The sequence below is a fragment of the Rhinichthys klamathensis genome, unplaced genomic scaffold, assembly GCF_029890125.1.
Source record: "Rhinichthys klamathensis goyatoka isolate OS25496 unplaced genomic scaffold, OSU_Roscu_1.1 h1tg000452l_1, whole genome shotgun sequence".
Classification (NCBI taxonomy): Eukaryota; Metazoa; Chordata; class Actinopteri; order Cypriniformes; family Leuciscidae; genus Rhinichthys; species Rhinichthys klamathensis.
In genome coordinates, this window is record NW_026606944.1 from 2,196,766 (window position 1) to 2,222,362 (window position 25,597).

General features: G+C 35.3%; 1 protein-coding gene across 1 annotated transcript; it reads left to right on the forward strand.

Annotated features, from left to right (window-relative positions):
* The first annotated feature begins 20,072 nt into the window (after positions 1 to 20,072).
* LOC130071673 (gastrula zinc finger protein XlCGF8.2DB-like) lies at positions 20,073 to 25,563 on the forward strand. Its single transcript, XM_056236530.1, has 2 exons — positions 20,073 to 20,162; positions 24,596 to 25,563. The coding sequence occupies exons 1-2, from the start codon at positions 20,078 to 20,080 to the stop codon at positions 25,561 to 25,563; spliced, it is 1,053 nt and encodes a 350-aa protein (XP_056092505.1). The 5' UTR covers positions 20,073 to 20,077.
* Positions 25,564 to 25,597: the final 34 nt, after the last annotated feature.

Consider the following 25,597-nt stretch of genomic DNA (forward strand, 5'->3'; position numbering starts at 1 on the left):
CGTTTATTTAATACTGGTAGGACAATCTGATGAGGTATTTTGCACTGTAAAATCATCCTACCCGTTTATTTAATACTGGTAGGACAATCTGATGAGGTATTTGCACTGTAAAATCATCCTACCCGTTTATTTAATACTGGTAGGACAATCTGATGAGGTATTTGCACTGTAAAATCATCCTACCCGTTTATTTAATACTGGTAGGACAATCTGATGAGGTATTTGCACTGTAAAATCATCCTACCCATTTCTTTCATACTGGTAGGACAATCTGATGAGGTATTTGCACTGTAAAATCATCCTACCCATTTCTTTCATACTGGTAGGACAATCTGATGAGATATTTGCACTGTAAAATCATCCTACCCATTTCTTTCATACTGGTAGGACAATCTGATGAGGTATTTTGCACTGTAAAATCATTCTACCCATTTCTTTCATACTGGTAGGACAATCTGATGAGGTATTTTGCACTGTAAAATCATCCTACCCGTTTATTTAATACTGGTAGGACAATCTGATGAGGTATTTGCACTGTAAAATCATCCTACCCGTTTATTTAATACTGGTAGGACAATCTGATGAGGTATTTGCACTGTAAAATCATCCTACCCGTTTATTTAATACTGGTAGGACAATCTGATGAGGTATTTGCACTGTAAAATCATCCTACCCATTTCTTTCATACTGGTAGGACAATCTGATGAGGTATTTGCACTGTAAAATCATCCTACCCATTTCTTTCATACTGGTAGGACAATCTGATGAGGTATTTTGCACTGTAAAATCATCCTACCTGTTTATTTCATACTGGTAGGACAATCTGATGAGGTATTTTGCACTGTAAAATCATCCTACCCATTTCTTTCATACTGGTAGGACAATCTGATGAGGTATTTTGCACTGTAAAATCATCCTACCCATTTCTTTCATACTGGTAGGACAATCTGATGAGGTATTTTGCACTGTAAAATCATCCTACCCATTTCTTTCATACTGGTAGGACAATCTGATGAGGTATTTTGCACTGTAAAATCATCCTATCCGTTTATTTCATACTGGTAGGACAATCTGATGAGGTATTTGCACTGTAAAATCATCCTACCCGTTTAATTCATACTGGTAGGACAATCTGATGAGGTATTTTGCACTGTAAAATCATCCTACCCATTTCTTTCATACTGGTAGGACAATCTGATGAGGTATTTTGCACTGTAAAATCATCCTACCCATTTCTTTCATACTGGTAGGACAATCTGATGAGGTATTTTGCACTGTAAAATCATCCTACCCGTTTATTTAATACTGGTAGGACAATCTGATGAGGTATTTGCACTGTAAAATCATCCTACCCGTTTATTTAATACTGGTAGGACAATCTGATGAGGTATTTGCACTGTAAAATCATCCTACCCATTTCTTTCATACTGGTAGGACAATCTGATGAGGTATTTTGCACTGTAAAATCATCCTACCCATTTCTTTCATACTGGTAGGACAATCTGATGAGATATTTGCACTGTAAAATCATCCTACCTGTTTATTTAATACTGGTAGGACAATCTGATGAGGTATTTTGCACTGTAAAATCATCCTACCTGTTTATTTCATACTGGTAGGACAATCTGATGAGGTATTTTGCACCGTAAAATCATCCCACCCGTTTATTTCATACTGGTAGGACAATCTGATGAGGTATTTTGCACTGTAAAATCATCCTATCCGTTTATTTCATACTGGTAGGACAATCTGATGAGATATTTTGCACTGTAAAATCATCCTATCCGTTTATTTCATACTGGTAGGACAATCTGATGAGGTATTTTGCACTGTAAAATCATCCTATCCGTTTATTTCATACTGGTAGGACAATCTGATGAGATATTTTGCACTGTAAAATCATCCTACCCGTTTATTTCATACTGGTAGGACAATCTGATGAGGTATTTTGCACTGTAAAATCATCCTACCCATTTCTTTCATACTGGTAGGACAATCTGATGAGGTATTTTGCACTGTAAAATCATCCTACCCATTTCTTTCATACTGGTAGGACAATCTGATGAGATATTTGCACTGTAAAATCATCCTACATGTTTATTTAATACTGGTAGGACAATCTGATGAGGTATTTTGCACTGTAAAATCATCCTACCCGTTTATTTAATACTGGTAGGACAATCTGATGAGGTATTTTGCACTGTAAAATCATCCTACCTGTTTATTTAATACTGGTAGGACAATCTGATGAGGTATTTTGCACTGTAAAATCATCCTACCTGTTTATTTAATACTGGTAGGACAATCTGATGAGGTATTTTGCACTGTAAAATCATCCTACATGTTTATTTAATACTGGTAGGACAATCTGATGAGGTATTTTGCACTGTAAAATCATCCTACCCGTTTATTTAATACTGGTAGGACAATCTGATGAGGTATTTTGCACTGTAAAATCATCCTACCCATTTCTTTCATACTGGTAGGACAATCTGATGAGGTATTTTGCACTGTAAAATCATCCTACCTGTTTATTTAATACTGGTAGGACAATCTGATGAGGTATTTTGCACTGTAAAATCATCCTACCCGTTTATTTCATACTGGTAGGACAATCTGATGAGGTATTTTGCACTGTAAAATCATCCTACCCGTTTATTTAATACTGGTAGGACAATCTGATGAGGTATTTTGCACTGTAAAATCATCCTACCTGTTTATTTCATACTGGTAGGACAATCTGATGAGGTATTTTGCACTGTAAAATCATCCTACCCATTTCTTTCATACTGGTAGGACAATCTGATGAGGTATTTTGCACCGTAAAATCATCCTACCAATTTATTTCATACTGGTAGGACAATCTGATGAGGTATTTTGCACTGTAAAATCATCCTACCCATTTCTTTCATACTGGTAGGACAATCTGATGAGATATTTTGCACCGTAAAATCATCCCACCCGTTTATTTCATACTGGTAGGACAATCTGATGAGGTATTTTGCACTGTAAAATCATCCTACCCGTTTATTTCATACTGGTAGGACAATCTGATGAGGTATTTTGCACTGTAAAATCATCCTACCCGTTTATTTCATACTGGTAGGACAATCTGATGAGGTATTTTGCACCGTAAAATCATCCCACCCGTTTATTTCATACTGGTAGGACAATCTGATGAGGTATTTTGCACTGTAAAATCATCCTACCTGTTTATTTAATACTGGTAGGACAATCTGATGAGGTATTTTGCACTGTAAAATCATCCTATCCGTTTATTTCATACTGGTAGGACAATCTGATGAGGTATTTTGCACTGTAAAATCATCCTACCAATTTATTTCATACTGGTAGGACAATCTGATGAGATATTTGCACTGTAAAATCATCCTATCCGTTTATTTCATACTGGTAGGACAATCTGATGAGGTATTTTGCACTGTTAAATCATCCTACCAATTTATTTCATACTGGTAGGACAATCTGATGAGGTATTTTGCACTGTAAAATCATCCTATCCGTTTATTTCATACTGGTAGGACAATCTGATGAGGTATTTTGCACTGTAAAATCATCCTATCCGTTTATTTCATACTGGTAGGACAATCTGATGAGGTATTTTGCACTGTAAAATCATCCTACCAATTTATTTCATACTGGTAGGACAATCTGATGAGATATTTGCACTGTAAAATCATCCTACCCGTTTCTTCCATACTGGTAGGACAATCTGATGAGGTATTTTGCACTGTAAAATCATCCTATCCGTTTATTTCATACTGGTAGGACAATCTGATGAGGTATTTTGCACTGTAAAATCATCCTATCCGTTTATTTCATACTGGTAGGACAATCTGATGAGGTATTTTGCACTGTAAAATCATCCTACCAATTTATTTCATACTGGTAGGACAATCTGATGAGATATTTGCACTGTAAAATCATCCTATCCGTTTATTTCATACTGGTAGGACAATCTGATGAGGTATTTTGCACTGTAAAATCATCCTACCAATTTATTTCATACTGGTAGGACAATCTGATGAGGTATTTTGCACTGTAAAATCATCCTATCCGTTTATTTCATACTGGTAGGACAATCTGATGAGGTATTTTGCACTGTAAAATCATCCTATCCGTTTATTTCATACTGGTAGGACAATCTGATGAGGTATTTTGCACTGTAAAATCATCCTACCAATTTATTTCATACTGGTAGGACAATCTGATGAGGTATTTTGCACTGTAAAATCATCCTACCCGTTTATTTCATACTGGTAGGACAATCTGATGAGGTATTTTGCACTGTAAAATCATCCTACCCGTTTATTTCATACTGGTAGGACAATCTGATGAGGTATTTTGCACTGTAAAATCATCCTACCCGTTTATTTCATACTGGTAGGACAATCTGATGAGGTATTTTGCACTGTAAAATCATCCTACCCGTTTATTTCATACTGGTAGGACAATCTGATGAGGTATTTTGCACTGTAAAATCATCCTACCCGTTTATTTCATACTGGTAGGACAATCTGATGAGGTATTTGCACTGTAAAATCATCCTACCCATTTATTTCATACTGGTAGGACAATCTGATGAGGTATTTTGCACTGTAAAATCATCCTACCCGTTTATTTCATACTGGTAGGACAATCTGATGAGGTATTTGCACTGTAAAATCATCCTACCCATTTATTTCATACTGGTAGGACAATCTGATGAGGTATTTTGCACTGTAAAATCATCCTACCCATTTCTTTAATACTGGTAGGACAATCTGATGAGGTATTTTGCACTGTAAAATCATCCTACCCGTTTATTTCATACTGGTAGGACAATCTGATGAGGTATTTGCACTGTAAAATCATCCTACCCATTTATTTCATACTGGTAGGACAATCTGATGAGGTATTTTGCACTGTAAAATCATCCTACCCATTTCTTTCATACTGGTAGGACAATCTGATGAGATATTTGCACTGTAAAATCATCCTACCTGTTTATTTAATACTGGTAGGACAATCTGATGAGGTATTTTGCACTGTAAAATCATCCTACCTGTTTATTTCATACTGGTAGGACAATCTGATGAGGTATTTTGCACTGTAAAATCATCCTACCCGTTTATTTCATACTGGTAGGACAATCTGATGAGGTATTTTGCACTGTAAAATCATCCTACCTGTTTATTTAATACTGGTAGGACAATCTGATGAGATATTTGCACTGTAAAATCATCCTACCTGTTTATTTAATACTGGTAGGACAATCTGATGAGGTATTTTGCACTGTAAAATCATCCTACCTGTTTATTTCATACTGGTAGGACAATCTGATGAGATATTTGCACTGTAAAATCATCCTACCCGTTTATTTCATACTGGTAGGACAATCTGATGAGGTATTTTGCACTGTAAAATCATCCTACCCATTTCTTTCATACTGGTAGGACAATCTGATGAGGTATTTGCACTGTAAAATCATCCTACCCATTTCTTTCATACTGGTAGGACAATCTGATGAGGTATTTTGCACTGTAAAATCATCCTACCCATTTCTTTCATACTGGTAGGACAATCTGATGAGGTATTTTGCACCGTAAAATCATCCTACCAATTTATTTCATGGTAGGACAATCTGATGAGGTATTTTGCACCGTAAAATCATCCTACCAATTTAATTCATACTGGTAGGACAATCTGATGAGATATTTGCACTGTAAAATCATCCTACCCGTTTATTTCATACTGGTAGGACAATCTGATGAGATATTTGCACTGTAAAATCATCCTACCCATTTCTTTCATACTGGTAGGACAATCTGATGAGGTATTTTGCACTGTAAAATCATCCTACCCATTTCTTTCATACTGGTAGGACAATCTGATGAGGTATTTGCACTGTAAAATCATCCTACCCATTTCTTTCATACTGGTAGGACAATCTGATGAGGTATTTTGCACTGTAAAATCATCCTACCCATTTCTTTCATACTGGTAGGACAATCTGATGAGGTATTTTGCACCGTAAAATCATCCTACCAATTTATTTCATGGTAGGACAATCTGATGAGGTATTTTGCACCGTAAAATCATCCTACCAATTTAATTCATACTGGTAGGACAATCTGATGAGATATTTGCACTGTAAAATCATCCTACCCGTTTATTTCATACTGGTAGGACAATCTGATGAGATATTTGCACTGTAAAATCATCCTACCCATTTCTTTCATACTGGTAGGACAATCTGATGAGGTATTTTGCACTGTAAAATCATCCTACCCGTTTATTTAATACTGGTAGGACAATCTGATGAGGTATTTTGCACTGTAAAATCATCCTACCCGTTTATTTAATACTGGTAGGACAATCTGATGAGATATTTGCACTGTAAAATCATCCTACCCATTTCTTTCATACTGGTAGGACAATCTGATGAGGTATTTTGCACTGTAAAATCATCCTACCCGTTTATTTAATACTGGTAGGACAATCTGATGAGGTATTTGCACTGTAAAATCATCCTACCCGTTTAATTCATACTGGTAGGACAATCTGATGAGGTATTTTGCACTGTAAAATCATCCTACCCGTTTATTTAATACTGGTAGGACAATCTGATGAGGTATTTTGCACTGTAAAATCATCCTACCCATTTATTTCATACTGGTAGGACAATCTGATGAGGTATTTTGCACTGTAAAATCATCCTACCCATTTCTTTCATACTGGTAGGACAATCTGATGAGGTATTTTGCACTGTAAAATCATTCTACCCATTTCTTTCATACTGGTAGGACAATCTGATGAGGTATTTGCACTGTAAAATCATCCTACCCGTTTAATTCATACTGGTAGGACAATCTGATGAGGTATTTTGCACTGTAAAATCATCCTACCCGTTTATTTAATACTGGTAGGACAATCTGATGAGGTATTTGCACTGTAAAATCATCCTACTCGTTTATTTAATACTGGTAGGACAATCTGATGAGGTATTTTGCACTGTAAAATCATCCTACCCGTTTATTTAATACTGGTAGGACAATCTGATGAGGTATTTGCACTGTAAAATCATCCTACCCGTTTATTTAATACTGGTAGGACAATCTGATGAGGTATTTGCACTGTAAAATCATCCTACCCGTTTATTTAATACTGGTAGGACAATCTGATGAGGTATTTGCACTGTAAAATCATCCTACCCATTTCTTTCATACTGGTAGGACAATCTGATGAGGTATTTGCACTGTAAAATCATCCTACCCATTTCTTTCATACTGGTAGGACAATCTGATGAGGTATTTTGCACTGTAAAATCATCCTACCCATTTCTTTCATACTGGTAGGACAATCTGATGAGATATTTGCACTGTAAAATCATCCTACCCATTTCTTTCATACTGGTAGGACAATCTGATGAGGTATTTTGCACTGTAAAATCATTCTACCCATTTCTTTCATACTGGTAGGACAATCTGATGAGGTATTTTGCACTGTAAAATCATCCTACCCGTTTATTTAATACTGGTAGGACAATCTGATGAGGTATTTGCACTGTAAAATCATCCTACCCGTTTATTTAATACTGGTAGGACAATCTGATGAGGTATTTGCACTGTAAAATCATCCTACCCGTTTATTTCATACTGGTAGGACAATCTGATGAGGTATTTTGCACCGTAAAATCATCCTACCCGTTTATTTAATACTGGTAGGACAATCTGATGAGGTATTTGCACTGTAAAATCATCCTACCCGTTTATTTAATACTGGTAGGACAATCTGATGAGGTATTTGCACTGTAAAATCATCCTACCCGTTTATTTAATACTGGTAGGACAATCTGATGAGGTATTTGCACTGTAAAATCATCCTACCCATTTCTTTCATACTGGTAGGACAATCTGATGAGGTATTTGCACTGTAAAATCATCCTACCCATTTCTTTCATACTGGTAGGACAATCTGATGAGGTATTTTGCACTGTAAAATCATCCTACCTGTTTATTTCATACTGGTAGGACAATCTGATGAGGTATTTTGCACTGTAAAATCATCCTACCCATTTCTTTCATACTGGTAGGACAATCTGATGAGGTATTTGCACTGTAAAATCATCCTACCCGTTTAATTCATACTGGTAGGACAATCTGATGAGGTATTTTGCACTGTAAAATCATCCTACCCATTTCTTTCATACTGGTAGGACAATCTGATGAGGTATTTTGCACTGTAAAATCATCCTACCCATTTCTTTCATACTGGTAGGACAATCTGATGAGGTATTTTGCACTGTAAAATCATCCTACCCGTTTATTTAATACTGGTAGGACAATCTGATGAGGTATTTGCACTGTAAAATCATCCTACCCATTTCTTTCATACTGGTAGGACAATCTGATGAGGTATTTTGCACTGTAAAATCATCCTACCCATTTCTTTCATACTGGTAGGACAATCTGATGAGATATTTGCACTGTAAAATCATCCTACCTGTTTATTTAATACTGGTAGGACAATCTGATGAGGTATTTTGCACTGTAAAATCATCCTACCCATTTCTTTCATAGTGGTAGGACAATCTGATGAGGTATTTTGCACTGTAAAATCATCCTACCTGTTTATTTCATACTGGTAGGACAATCTGATGAGGTATTTTGCACCGTAAAATCATCCCACCCGTTTATTTCATACTGGTAGGACAATCTGATGAGATATTTTGCACTGTAAAATCATCCTACCCGTTTATTTCATACTGGTAGGACAATCTGATGAGGTATTTTGCACTGTAAAATCATCCTACCCATTTCTTTCATACTGGTAGGACAATCTGATGAGGTATTTTGCACTGTAAAATCATCCTACCCATTTCTTTCATACTGGTAGGACAATCTGATGAGATATTTGCACTGTAAAATCATCCTACATGTTTATTTAATACTGGTAGGACAATCTGATGAGGTATTTTGCACTGTAAAATCATCCTACCCGTTTATTTAATACTGGTAGGACAATCTGATGAGGTATTTTGCACTGTAAAATCATCCTACCTGTTTATTTAATACTGGTAGGACAATCTGATGAGGTATTTTGCACTGTAAAATCATCCTACCCATTTCTTTCATACTGGTAGGACAATCTGATGAGGTATTTTGCACTGTAAAATCATCCTACCCGTTTATTTAATACTGGTAGGACAATCTGATGAGGTATTTTGCACTGTAAAATCATCCTACCTGTTTATTTAATACTGGTAGGACAATCTGATGAGGTATTTTGCACTGTAAAATCATCCTACCCGTTTATTTCATACTGGTAGGACAATCTGATGAGGTATTTTGCACTGTAAAATCATCCTACCCGTTTATTTAATACTGGTAGGACAATCTGATGAGGTATTTTGCACTGTAAAATCATCCTACCTGTTTATTTCATACTGGTAGGACAATCTGATGAGGTATTTTGCACTGTAAAATCATCCTACCCATTTCTTTCATACTGGTAGGACAATCTGATGAGATATTTTGCACCGTAAAATCATCCCACCCGTTTATTTCATACTGGTAGGACAATCTGATGAGGTATTTTGCACTGTAAAATCATCCTACCCGTTTATTTCATACTGGTAGGACAATCTGATGAGGTATTTTGCACTGTAAAATCATCCTACCCGTTTATTTCATACTGGTAGGACAATCTGATGAGGTATTTTGCACCGTAAAATCATCCCACCCGTTTATTTCATACTGGTAGGACAATCTGATGAGGTATTTTGCACTGTAAAATCATCCTACCTGTTTATTTAATACTGGTAGGACAATCTGATGAGATATTTGCACTGTAAAATCATCCTACCCGTTTCTTTCATACTGGTAGGACAATCTGATGAGGTATTTTGCACTGTAAAATCATCCTATCCGTTTATTTCATACTGGTAGGACAATCTGATGAGGTATTTTGCACTGTAAAATCATCCTATCCGTTTATTTCATACTGGTAGGACAATCTGATGAGGTATTTTGCACTGTAAAATCATCCTACCAATTTATTTCATACTGGTAGGACAATCTGATGAGATATTTGCACTGTAAAATCATCCTATCCGTTTATTTCATACTGGTAGGACAATCTGATGAGGTATTTTGCACTGTAAAATCATCCTACCAATTTATTTCATACTGGTAGGACAATCTGATGAGGTATTTTGCACTGTAAAATCATCCTATCCGTTTATTTCATACTGGTAGGACAATCTGATGAGGTATTTTGCACTGTAAAATCATCCTATCCGTTTATTTCATACTGGTAGGACAATCTGATGAGGTATTTTGCACTGTAAAATCATCCTATCCGTTTATTTCATACTGGTAGGACAATCTGATGAGGTATTTTGCACTGTAAAATCATCCTACCAATTTATTTCATACTGGTAGGACAATCTGATGAGGTATTTTGCACTGTAAAATCATCCTACCCGTTTATTTCATACTGGTAGGACAATCTGATGAGGTATTTTGCACTGTAAAATCATCCTACCCGTTTATTTCATACTGGTAGGACAATCTGATGAGGTATTTTGCACTGTAAAATCATCCTACCCGTTTATTTCATACTGGTAGGACAATCTGATGAGGTATTTTGCACTGTAAAATCATCCTACCCGTTTATTTCATACTGGTAGGACAATCTGATGAGGTATTTTGCACTGTAAAATCATCCTACCCGTTTATTTCATACTGGTAGGACAATCTGATGAGGTATTTGCACTGTAAAATCATCCTACCCATTTATTTCATACTGGTAGGACAATCTGATGAGGTATTTTGCACTGTAAAATCATCCTACCCGTTTATTTCATACTGGTAGGACAATCTGATGAGGTATTTTGCACTGTAAAATCATCCTACCCATTTATTTCATACTGGTAGGACAATCTGATGAGGTATTTTGCACTGTAAAATCATCCTACCCATTTATTTCATACTGGTAGGACAATCTGATGAGGTATTTTGCACTGTAAAATCATCCTACCCATTTCTTTAATACTGGTAGGACAATCTGATGAGGTATTTTGCACTGTAAAATCATCCTACCCGTTTATTTCATACTGGTAGGACAATCTGATGAGGTATTTGCACTGTAAAATCATCCTACCCATTTATTTCATACTGGTAGGACAATCTGATGAGGTATTTTGCACTGTAAAATCATCCTACCCATTTCTTTCATACTGGTAGGACAATCTGATGAGATATTTGCACTGTAAAATCATCCTACCTGTTTATTTAATACTGGTAGGACAATCTGATGAGGTATTTTGCACTGTAAAATCATCCTACCTGTTTATTTCATACTGGTAGGACAATCTGATGAGGTATTTTGCACTGTAAAATCATCCTACCAATTTATTTCATACTGGTAGGACAATCTGATGAGGTATTTTGCACTGTAAAATCATCCTACCCATTTCTTTCATACTGGTAGGACAATCTGATGAGGTATTTTGCACTGTAAAATCATCCTACCCGTTTATTTCATACTGGTAGGACAATCTGATGAGGTATTTGCACTGTAAAATCATCCTACCCATTTCTTTCATACTGGTAGGACAATCTGATGAGGTATTTTGCACTGTAAAATCATCCTACCCATTTCTTTCATACTGGTAGGACAATCTGATGAGATATTTGCACTGTAAAATCATCCTACCTGTTTATTTAATACTGGTAGGACAATCTGATGAGGTATTTTGCACTGTAAAATCATCCTACCTGTTTATTTCATACTGGTAGGACAATCTGATGAGATATTTGCACTGTAAAATCATCCTACCCGTTTATTTCATACTGGTAGGACAATCTGATGAGGTATTTTGCACTGTAAAATCATCCTACCCATTTCTTTCATACTGGTAGGACAATCTGATGAGGTATTTGCACTGTAAAATCATCCTACCCATTTCTTTCATACTGGTAGGACAATCTGATGAGGTATTTTGCACTGTAAAATCATCCTACCCATTTCTTTCATACTGGTAGGACAATCTGATGAGGTATTTTGCACTGTAAAATCATCCTACCCGTTTATTTAATACTGGTAGGACAATCTGATGAGGTATTTTGCACTGTAAAATCATCCTACCCGTTTATTTAATACTGGTAGGACAATCTGATGAGGTATTTTGCACTGTAAAATCATCCTACCCGTTTATTTAATACTGGTAGGACAATCTGATGAGGTATTTGCACTGTAAAATCATCCTACCCGTTTAATTCATACTGGTAGGACAATCTGATGAGATATTTGCACTGTAAAATCATCCTACCCATTTCTTTCATACTGGTAGGACAATCTGATGAGGTATTTGCACTGTAAAATCATCCTACCCGTTTATTTCATACTGGTAGGACAATCTGATGAGGTATTTGCACTGTAAAATCATCCTACCCGTTTATTTAATACTGGTAGGACAATCTGATGAGGTATTTTGCACTGTAAAATCATCCTACCCGTTTATTTCATACTGGTAGGACAATCTGATGAGGTATTTGCACTGTAAAATCATCCTACCCATTTCTTTCATACTGGTAGGACAATCTGATGAGGTATTTGCACTGTAAAATCATCCTACCCATTTCTTTCATACTGGTAGGACAATCTGATGAGGTATTTTGCACTGTAAAATCATCCTACCCGTTTAATTCATACTGGTAGGACAATCTGATGAGGTATTTGCACTGTAAAATCATCCTACCCATTTCTTTCATACTGGTAGGACAATCTGATGAGGTATTTTGCACTGTAAAATCATCCTACCCGTTTATTTCATACTGGTAGGACAATCTGATGAGGTATTTGCACTGTAAAATCATCCTACCCATTTCTTTCATACTGGTAGGACAATCTGATGAGGTATTTTGCACTGTAAAATCATCCTACCCGTTTAATTCATACTGGTAGGACAATCTGATGAGGTATTTTGCACTGTAAAATCATCCTACCCATTTCTTTCATACTGGTAGGACAATCTGATGAGGTATTTTGCACTGTAAAATCATTCTACCCATTTCTTTCATACTGGTAGGACAATCTGATGAGGTATTTTGCACTGTAAAATCATCCTACCCGTTTATTTAATACTGGTAGGACAATCTGATGAGGTATTTGCACTGTAAAATCATCCTACCCGTTTATTTAATACTGGTAGGACAATCTGATGAGGTATTTGCACTGTAAAATCATCCTACCCATTTCTTTCATACTGGTAGGACAATCTGATGAGGTATTTTGCACTGTAAAATCATCCTACCCATTTCTTTCATACTGGTAGGACAATCTGATGAGATATTTGCACTGTAAAATCATCCTACCTGTTTATTTAATACTGGTAGGACAATCTGATGAGGTATTTTGCACTGTAAAATCATCCTACCCATTTCTTTCATAGTGGTAGGACAATCTGATGAGGTATTTTGCACTGTAAAATCATCCTACCTGTTTATTTCATACTGGTAGGACAATCTGATGAGGTATTTTGCACTGTAAAATCATCCTACCTGTTTATTTCATACTGGTAGGACAATCTGATGAGGTATTTTGCACCGTAAAATCATCCCACCCGTTTATTTCATACTGGTAGGACAATCTGATGAGATATTTTGCACTGTAAAATCATCCTACCCATTTCTTTCATACTGGTAGGACAATCTGATGAGGTATTTTGCACTGTAAAATCATCCTACCCGTTTATTTCATACTGGTAGGACAATCTGATGAGGTATTTTGCACTGTAAAATCATCCTACCCATTTCTTTCATACTGGTAGGACAATCTGATGAGATATTTGCACTGTAAAATCATCCTACATGTTTATTTAATACTGGTAGGACAATCTGATGAGGTATTTTGCACTGTAAAATCATCCTACCTGTTTATTTAATACTGGTAGGACAATCTGATGAGGTATTTTGCACTGTAAAATCATCCTACCCATTTCTTTCATACTGGTAGGACAATCTGATGAGGTATTTTGCACTGTAAAATCATCCTACCTGTTTATTTAATACTGGTAGGACAATCTGATGAGGTATTTTGCACTGTAAAATCATCCTACCCGTTTATTTAATACTGGTAGGACAATCTGATGAGGTATTTTGCACTGTAAAATCATCCTACCCGTTTATTTCATACTGGTAGGACAATCTGATGAGGTATTTTGCACTGTAAAATCATCCTACCCATTTCTTTCATACTGGTAGGACAATCTGATGAGGTATTTTGCACCGTAAAATCATCCTACCAATTTATTTCATACTGGTAGGACAATCTGATGAGGTATTTTGCACTGTAAAATCATCCTACCCATTTCTTTCATACTGGTAGGACAATCTGATGAGATATTTTGCACCGTAAAATCATCCCACCCGTTTATTTCATACTGGTAGGACAATCTGATGAGGTATTTTGCACTGTAAAATCATCCTACCCATTTCTTTCATACTGGTAGGACAATCTGATGAGGTATTTTGCACTGTAAAATCATCCTACCCGTTTATTTCATACTGGTAGGACAATCTGATGAGGTATTTTGCACTGTAAAATCATCCTACCCGTTTATTTCATACTGGTAGGACAATCTGATGAGGTATTTTGCACCGTAAAATCATCCCACCCGTTTATTTCATACTGGTAGGACAATCTGATGAGGTATTTTGCACTGTAAAATCATCCTACCTGTTTATTTAATACTGGTAGGACAATCTGATGAGATATTTGCACTGTAAAATCATCCTACCCGTTTCTTTCATACTGGTAGGACAATCTGATGAGGTATTTTGCACTGTAAAATCATCCTATCCGTTTATTTCATACTGGTAGGACAATCTGATGAGGTATTTTGCACTGTAAAATCATCCTATCCGTTTATTTCATACTGGTAGGACAATCTGATGAGGTATTTTGCACTGTAAAATCATCCTACCAATTTATTTCATACTGGTAGGACAATCTGATGAGATATTTGCACTGTAAAATCATCCTATCCGTTTATTTCATACTGGTAGGACAATCTGATGAGGTATTTTGCACTGTAAAATCATCCTACCAATTTATTTCATACTGGTAGGACAATCTGATGAGGTATTTTGCACTGTAAAATCATCCTATCCGTTTATTTCATACTGGTAGGACAATCTGATGAGGTATTTTGCACTGTAAAATCATCCTATCCGTTTATTTCATACTGGTAGGACAATCTGATGAGATATTTGCACTGTAAAATCACCCTACCCGTTTATTTCATACTGGTAGGACAATCTGATGAGATATTTGCACTGTAAAATCACCCTACCATGGCCTAATAAGAATATGCCTCAAAGTTACACTGAAATATTTTATGTTGTCACAGACGCGAAGCAGAAACGCGCAGTAGGATTTTACGATGTGGTAGGATGAACCGATAGATATGGCTATAATTTTGCGCTACGGTAGGAAAAACTGACAAGGTAGGACAGATCGACAGAACACCGGAGCTTCCAAGTGCACTGACTCGCTTCTCATCGCTGTTTGCCTCATACTGTCCCCCCCAAAAAAGTGCTTCTCATGAGCACCGTGTTAGAATAAATAGTTAATGAATACTTATGAACCTATGAATTCTGTAAATAGTTGGAATACTATTTTTTTAATTTATTTATTTTTTATTTCGAGCAATATATAATTACACATGACAAGGCAATAAGAAGCATTTTGATTAATCTATACAAGCCTTTAAATTCATCATACTTTAATCAAACTTTAACAAATAATTCCATCTATTGCTCGAAACGGAGTGGGTAGAAGTCAAACTTATTTGAACCCACCCCGGTTACCATGGAAAAACGGTTAACAGGAAAAACAAAACAATGGTAGCTTCTTCCTTAAACATTATCATAACACTCAATTACATTTTTTTATATAAATAATTATAAGAAAAACATGAGAAAGGAAAGAAGGGGAACCGCTTCTCCCCCACCAAAAAGCAAAACAATACCAAAAAACACAACATATCCTAAATACACACCATATATGACCTTAGGTAACAATTATAATAATACCAACAATGGTAATCAAATACCTACAAGGTAAAATAAGACAAATTATGAATACATGGATAGATCTATGATAATACCAACACTGGTAATCAGAATACCTACAGGGTAATATAAACAGACTATGAATACAACACCACAAAATTAAACCATGCCCACCATGTAGTGTGACAAGACCTTCTGTTTATAGAGTACTTTAAATTGATGAATGCTTTGGCTTTGTTTGAGTTCAAGCCCCAAACTGTTCCACAGTTTAACCCCGCATACAGACACACAAACACTTCTCCTAGTAGTTCTGATCGCTGGTATTACAAAGTTCCCATAACTCCTCAAACTGTACGACTGCTCTCTCTGTGTAAATAACTTTTGTATGTTAGCAGGTAATAGGTTGTAAAATGCTTTAAATAAAATTTTTGCTGTATTAACTTTAACTATGTCCTGTATTTTTAATAATTTTGATTTAAGAAAAAGTGGATTTGTGTGTTCAAGATAATTAACCTTGTGTATAGTATGTATAGCCCTTTTTTGTCAAATAAATAGTGATTGTATTAAGTTATTATAGTTATTTCCCCATACAGTAAGTTAAGTACGGTAGAATTAGGGAACAATACAAGATACTTAGTGTATTCTCATCAAGTACCCGTTTGGCTTTATTTATTATCGCAAGGCTTTTGGAGACTTTGGTTTTTATATGTCTGATGTGAGTTTTCCAAGTTAGTTTGTTGTCTATTATAACTCCTACAATTTTTATTTCAGAGACATATTCAATTTGTATCCCATCTATCTCAATCATCTTATCCATTTTTTTCCTTATCATTACCAAATAATATAGCTTTAGTTTTATCTAAGTTTAAAGATAATTTATTACTGTCCATCCATTTTTTTTATATTCCTTACTTCCGTGTTTACAACATTAATAACCTTATCATAATTGTCATCACAATAGAAAATGTTAGTATCATCTGCAAACAAAACAAACTTGAGTAATTTAGAAACATTAAATATATCATTGATGTACAAGTTGAATAGTTTAGGGCCCAATAATGGCCCAATTTAGTACTGTTATTTATGTAAACTGTTTGATCTGTATGCTTCCTGTTATTTTAGCTTGTGATATTTACAATGTTCAGGTTTGGCTGTAATCATAATGCAAAAACTAACACTTCAAATCAATGTTTCTTGCAAAAAAAATATCTAAAACTTGACAAAAAGTAGTCTTTGAGATTGTTTAAATATGTATTAAAATCTTCCACCTAATAAAAATATGTAATTATTTTTTTAAACAACTAGGCAATTCACAAGCTGCTCTATAGAGAGCTATACTGGAACCTAGTGTTTGCACTATGACATTACATGTTTTTAGGTTTTAGAGTTTAAAGGTCTGGGGCCTCGTGTATAACCGCTGTGTCGCACAAAACAGGCCCTGAAAGAGGCGTACGCCACTTTCGACACATAAGTTGTGATTTATAAAAACAAACTTGACGGGAAAATTTGAGCCATGTGTACAAACATCTGGAGACGGAGCAGTTTGACGACACCAATGGTGAGTTTAGGGACAGATTAAGGAAAACCACTTTAAATCTTCATTTTAAATCCTAGTCATAAATACAGTGCATGTTCACAATAACAGTTTAAATAAATAAAATTATGATTTAAACTGTGTTATACATCTAATATACACCTTTAGATTAAATATGTCATTCTCCTTAATGGAGTTCAGCACTTAAACTACATGAAATCACTACCAAGAAGTTACAATATTTTTTTATATTGTAATAAATATAATTATTTGTAGTGGATACGATGCTTTTGAACACTTTTCCTGTGTCATGCTGTGTTTTAACTACAGCAAGGCTTGCTTTAGCGCATTAAAATATAAGAGAACCCATGGTCATGTGTTTTATACTATTTGATTTATTTATTCAAAAACAAGGCAAGGATAGGCTACTAAATTATTTTTAGTAGTGTAAAGTGACGGCACATCCGTATCTCATATTATCCTAATGTCTGGTACCGTTAAACATGGTATCACGTGGATGAATAATCATATGAAAATGAGGATATGCATAGTAAAACTAGGCGTTGTAATCTCCATAGATGGTTATTTCGGGGTGGAGACGCATGTGCGCACAATCTTCCGCTGACTGGGATTTATAAAGGGACGTCTGGATATGTTTTGCCGTACGCCATTTTTGGCTTTTGGGTTCAGGTACACTTTTAGTAAAGATCATACGCACAGTTTTATAAATGAGACCCCTTGTCTCTGTTTTAATCTGAAATACTGCATTAATTGAAAAAAAAAAAAAATTAAAAAATATGTTTTTTAAATTGTTTTCAATGAGGAAAAATAGACAATAATTATTGCCATAAGTTAATCTTAATTAATTACCGTAAAATTATCTCAAAATGATTTATTATTGAACTAAAATATTTTACATTCATTTTAAAGAAGAAAAAAGTTACATTTCAGGTATCTGGTCACTTTTGATCGTAAGGAACATGAGTGTGGTTCACAAATAAGGACGGCACAAGTGTTAAACTGTTCTGATGGCTGGATTATGTTTTTACACAATAAGGTTCTAATATTAATCAAACTGACTCCTGCTACTTGGTGCCGATAGCCTTGTGGACAGCTTGCTAATATACAGCACTGTTGTGCTTTGGGTGATCATAGTTCGATTCCCAGCTCGTGGACTTCTCCTGATCCCATCAGGAAAATGGGGGCGATTTCGAACACAGCAAAGCTCTTCCCATCTGATGAAGAATTTTTCGTCTTGGAGGAATCAATTGGGGCACAACCTCCAGCCTAAGGAGGAACATCTTCCCCCTATCCTATTCTCTTCATGTGTGTCTAAAGCTCTAGCTTTCCTGTAAAATAATTAGTGAATTAATTAAATGTGATTATTTTTTAGAAAAACTGCAGAGTTTTCAATGGATTGCAGCTGGAGTAAATTGTCTTTATTCACTCATTAGTGAGCGTTTCGAATCACTACATAGGAAGCAACTCACACTATTTATTCTTAAAAGTTCACAATTTTAGACATTGTATACCTTTTTTTTATATATATGTATTTTAGAATCAAATTAACTAAATATCCACTTAATATAAACACCCTAACTATGCATTTCAATACTGACACATACATATGAACACTGATTTATGAGTTCACACTCTCTATTTAACCCTTTTTATTTTACTCAATCACATTTTTCACTATTTGTATTTTTTTATGTAATTTAAATCTAGTATAAATGGTTATTACAGTTGGCCTTTTACGTAACATCTCACCATCTTTCATTAGTAGTTCTTAATATTTTCCACACAATATGTATTTATTAAATATTTATTTCTCCAAAAATTCAACACAAAATTTCTCTGACATGTATTTTACTAGTGGACTTTTGTGATTTGTGTGAGAACAGGACCTTTATTTTGGTCTGGTGATGTGACGTCATAAGTCTGCGCCGCAATCCTGCATCTGTTGTGATTTGACTGAAGAAGGTTTGTGTTTTAAACCATTTAAAGTGTTTCAATCAATTCAACCTGTTCATGTAATTTTAAAGCTTTTACAAACGATGTTAAATGGCTTATTTATTATTAAGTTCAACATAGTAATACTTTATCTAACTTTGTTTTGTGTGAGTAAAGCCAGGGTAACACAAAAAAATTGTAAGTGCTGATGAGAGAAACAGTTTAAACTCGAAAATCTGTGTTAATTAATGAACCAGTTATTTCTGAAAATGATTCAGTGATTCAAAGTGCTCCATTCAAAACAGTGTAATCTACAAATCATTTTAATACCAAATATAAACAATCAATATAATGTATGTTCTTTTATTAGTTTGAATTATTTTGTCTTAAACTAGAGCTGATTGAGATTTATTTTGAATTTATTTTTCTTTCTGTTAATTATTCTCTTCTTAAACACACAGAAAAACTCCTGGCGAAGTGACTAAAATCCACATGACTAACTATTATAAAGATGGCTTTTATTAAAGAGGAGAACGAAGACCTTAAGATTGATAAAACATTCAGTGTGAAACATGAAGATACTGAGGAACAAACAGGTTAGTGTCATTCTCAAAGCTGAACTCCGTCATTTGATCCTTATTAAAATATCCAGCTCTACAGAAATTAAAGATGTTTTTGACAAATATCATATATGAATGCCACATTAAATTGGTTATGTTTCACATGGAGCGGGACAGACATGTTCAGATCACATGACCAGACAAATACTAACAGTTTTTGTCACACATTAAATTTGAAAAATACAGATATAACCTAAACAAAACAATTGTGTAAAACAATATCTACTTCTGAACGGACAACAATGGAATCCATTGATTTATCACTTAATTGTGCGACCGTATTAAAGCAATCCATTAAATGTGACTCGTTGTATCAAACCGTGACTTTATTTCCAGAATGATTGAAAACACTTGCTCGTAAATGCTCTAATGCACTAATGTGTATTTAAATGTCTGAAACCTAAAATAAAGATTATGTGGTTGAAAACACTTAAAAGTTGTGATATATCGCGTCTGTCTCTGGCTCAGCATCAACCAAAGCACAAACACAGATTTGAGTTTAGCAGTTGATCACGTGACGCACTGAATGGTCTTGGCGTTTCAAGTCACGTAAACCAAGGGAAATCCGATTAGAGCGCTCAGACTGAAATGGATTTCCAGAAATACGAAACGGTTTTGCAAAAATTGCATTTTTTTTTTTTTTTCTTGTTAAATCTAATCGGATTTGCACAAAACACTAGCGTAGCAAGAAAAGAGTATCTGGGTGTGCATAAGAAAAACTGAGTGTGCCACATTTATTGGCAGATTAATGTGCAAAAAACCCTCACTAACTTTACAGAATAGACTGGGCTGATGTGTAAAGCTATACTTGGGCTCGCCACATAACCATAATACTATATTAAATATATCTCACTGCTTGACATTAAGTCTTTTCATTTGCTCGTCCATAATTGTTTAGTTTTTGTGTGTGTGTGTTGTAAATGTAATTTATTCTGAAGCAAGATTCTCATCAGTGTTCAGTCAGCTTTGACATATTTAAATCTGCATATTCATGATATTTGAACCTTTTTTTTGCCCTTGAGCATTTTTCTCTAATCGTTTTAAATATTGGCCTATGTTTCATCTTTCATTTTAAATTCTTAAATTTGATCAATGAATTAAATTAGAATAATAAGACATTATATGGCTGTTACCAGTCAAATTAATTAATTTACACTGCAAAATTACAACTGCATTAAATAATGTTATGAGATTGTTTTAAATATGTTTTTGAATATACAAATATGAAATATTGATAAGAATGATACTTTTATACGCGAAACTAAACCACCAGTAGGTGGCGGCAGGTGACCATCTTAATGAGTGAGTCATTGAGCCATTTAATCAAATGATTCGTTCAAACGCTCAATCATTCAGTATGAAAACACGGTTATCTGTTCCGGTGAGATGCGTTATGGTTCTGCTATGATCTTTGTTTGGAACTGTTTTTGCAGCTGAAATAAACAAAACAGTCAATATTGTGTCTAAAATGTAAGTGACTTAATATGAATTACTTGTTTATTGAACTGTCATATGAAATCAGTCACATTTTCAATTGTGATGGTATTCAGCACTCTTGGTCGTGTGATGTTGCTTAACTGTATCATATGTTATAAATATAAAAACTCCACATGAATGTTTAACGAGCTGCACTCATTTGTTTCCATTTCTCCTCATGAGGTGCGAACCTCAACACCACATCCTTGTTAGTCAGACAGTACAGTGGCTGTTTGCGGATTGGTTTGCAGATTTTTTTTTAAGGATAAACAATTTTTAAATGAACAAATATTGTAAGTAAAAAACAATAGCCCAAGTTTAGAAAAAGACTTTACAAAATAATTCTGCATCTATTTTGTGGCACAAAAATCGGACCGTGTAAACAGCTTCATTGATTATAACAGGAGTTTTCACAGGAGTGCAGAACAACATGAGTGACAGCTTCAGTGTTTATAAAGCGAGCGTTCTTTGCTGGCTTTACATTTATAAAACATTAATGTTCCACTAACTAGAAACTGCACGGTTTCTGGATTAACAGCCATATTTATATATGTTTGATTGAATCCAAAATAATAGCTAATCTGGAATAGTGATGACCACTGCAACAGATGGGACAAAACATGAATGGCTACTTTGTCAAAATATATTTGATTGTAAATGCAAACTAATAGGCCTTACAGAAAATACAGAAAACAGAAAATGTAAAGACAGAAAATACAGAAAATGTAAAAGACAGAAAATGTAAAGACATTGACACATACAATGAGCCAATATAAATACAATTTCACTCACCTAACCTATAGCTTGAAGCAATAATCCATCATTTGTCCTTTTGCCTATATCCAAATTAGGCATGGGGTTTCCCCTCATTTTTAATTTGTAGCTGCTGTTCTAATGGTACCACGGTAAATTTGTTGATCAAATATTAGAAATACCTCTAATCTTTATAATCAAGGTAGTTGCTAGATTATCAGCAGTAGCAGTTCAAACTAATATCACATAATTTCCGTCTATACGATGATTGATTGCTATACCATAAAGTGAAAAACTTGATGGTGATTGGCAATTTATTTTTATTTTTTTGACCAATGGAAGCAAAAGTCTCCGGATATGGATTTAACCTCCCCCTTCTCTATCCCCTCAGACTTACATTAGCAATTAATAGTTATTAGTAATTATTATATCAGATTCAGCACGTACGGTGAAGATCATCTGTGGTTTTTGACATCAGTAATATTTTATGGTGTTACAGTGGTGAAATCACAAACAAGAAATACACATTCTAAAACAATGAAATGAAAAAGGGAATTTTATTAACATTAAATTGTCCTCCCATTTTCACCTGGATTTTGGCTAGGCTGTGCCTCCCTTGATGAGACACCATTGGCAATAAGATCAGCCACAAAAATAACCGTCCACAGCTTTTCTTCGCATGCATATATTTAGTAAATCCTGACAGAATTCATCAATAACTTGATTGAAAACCACGCTAAAATGCATTTGTTTACAGAGACAGTGGGTCTCATAAGCATGCCTACGCACAACTGAAACCAGAAACAACTGAAACCAACTATGGACAGCCCTATGATCATGTTAAGAAGTTATATTTCATCCTAACATGATTATAATAGTAGCATCATGGTCTGGGGCTGCATGAGTGCTGCTGCTACTGGGGATCTGCGCTTCATTGAGGGAAACATGGATTCCAACATGTACTGCGACATTCTGAAGAAGAACATGATGTCCGCCCTTCAGAAACTGGGCCGAACGGCATGAAAACGACCCCAAACACACCACCAAGATGACGACTGTCTTGCCGAGGAAGCTGAAGGTGATGGAGTGGCCAAGTATGTCTCCAGACCTGAACCCTATTGAGCACCTGTGGTGATCTTCAAGCGGAAGGTGGAGAAGCTCCATGTGTCTAACATCCAGCAGCTTCGTGATGTCAATATGGAGGAGTGGAAGAGGATCCCAGCAACACCCTGTGCAGCTCTGGTGAACTCCATGCCCAGGAGGATTAAGGCAGTGGTAGATAACAATGGTGCTCACACAAAATATTGACTCTTTGGGCACAGTTTTGACATGTTCACTTAGGGTGTACTCATTTTTGTTGCCAGCTATTTTGACAATAATGGCTGTATGTTGAACAAAATTATAAACGCAACACTTTTGTTTTTGCCCCGATTTTTCATGAGCTGAACTAAGATCTAAGACTTTTTGTATGTACACAAAAGGCCTATTTCTCTCAAATATTGTTCGCAAATCTGTCTAAATCTGTGTTAGTGAGCACTTCTCCTTTGCCGAGATAATCCACCCACCTCACCGGTGTGGCATATCAAGATGCTGATTAGACAGCATGATTATTGCACAGGTGTGTCTTAGGCTGGCCACAATAAAAGGCCAAGAATGCCCTTAAATGGACATGGTTTGGGTGTATTTTCTTATTTGTACACACATTTGAATTTCTCACAAAATCTTTCTGCCTAATTCACAATATTCAAATGTTGATGAATTCTGAGTATTCTAAATGAGCGACCGCGTGCCTGAAGTAATTTATATCAACATTTGAATATTGTGAAATAGGCATAATGTTTTTGTGAAAATGCGTGTATAAATACAAATAGTGTATGCAATTATCAGTGAATTAGACCCAGTAAGTTTATTTAAAAGGAAGCAATAAACTTAATATAAAACTGATAATTTGTGGAATAACTTATAGAAAACTAATGATAATGTCTCAGGAGAATTATATACAAGGACAAACGAGATGACCTAATATTGAACCCTGTGGCACTCCATATTTGTCTTTGTTGAAACCTCGAGTTAACAATATTGATAATAGGCTATGAGTTAATTAATATGGGTAGGAGGTTGTTATTTTTGTTGTCTGTTACTTTGTGCTATTAATCTGATGTTTACTTTTTCCATCTTAGACATGATGACGCTGAAGAATGGTCAAGAACTGAATGAAACAGAAGAAAAAGATCAGTATGAGAAACATCAAGTTTTCATGATTAGACAAAAAACATTTAGTTGCTCACAGATAGAAAATAATTTGTCTCAAAAACCTGTTCAAAAGCCAGCAACTAGAAATTATTTCACCTGCCAACAGTGTGGAAAGAGTTTCAATCAAAATAGAAATCTGAAAGTCCACATGAAAATTCACTCTGGAGAGAAGCCTTTTGCCTGCCAACAGTGTGGAAAAAGCTTTACAAAAAAAGGAAGCCTTAATGTCCACATGAGAATTCACACTGGAGAGAAGCCTTTTGCCTGCCAACAGTGTGGACAAAGTTTCATTCGAAAAGCAAGTCTTAAATGCCACATGATAATTCACACTGGAGAGAAGCCAATCACATGCCCACAATGTAGACAGAGTTTTACACAAAAATCAACCCTTCATTGTCACATGAGAATTCACTCTGGAGAAAAGCCATTCGTATGTGGTCAATGTGGTGTGAGTTTCAGATTTGGAGCATCCCTTAATCGCCATATAAGAATTCACTCAAGAGAAAACAGTTTTATATGTCATCAGTGTGGAAGGAGTTTCACAGACAAGAAACACCTTAAGAATCATGTAAAAATTCACATCGGAGAGAAGCCTTTCATGTGCCATCACTGTGGAAAGACTTCCAAACAAAAAACAACCTTTGAGAATCACATGAGAACTCACACTGGAGAGAAGCCTTTCACATGCCCTCAGTGTGGAAAAGGTTTTGCACTTAAAGGAACCCTTGAGATTCATATTAGGATTCACACTGGAGAAAAGCCTTTCACGTGCCCTCAGTGTAAGAGGTGTTTCACATATCGAAAAGACCTGAAACGTCATTTGCAAACCCATTCTGAAATTAAATCACAAAGTTCTGGAGTGTGGCAAGAGGTTTACGAAAAGGAAAAAGAATAAATAAAAAGGAAGATTTAATTGTGATCAGTGTAAT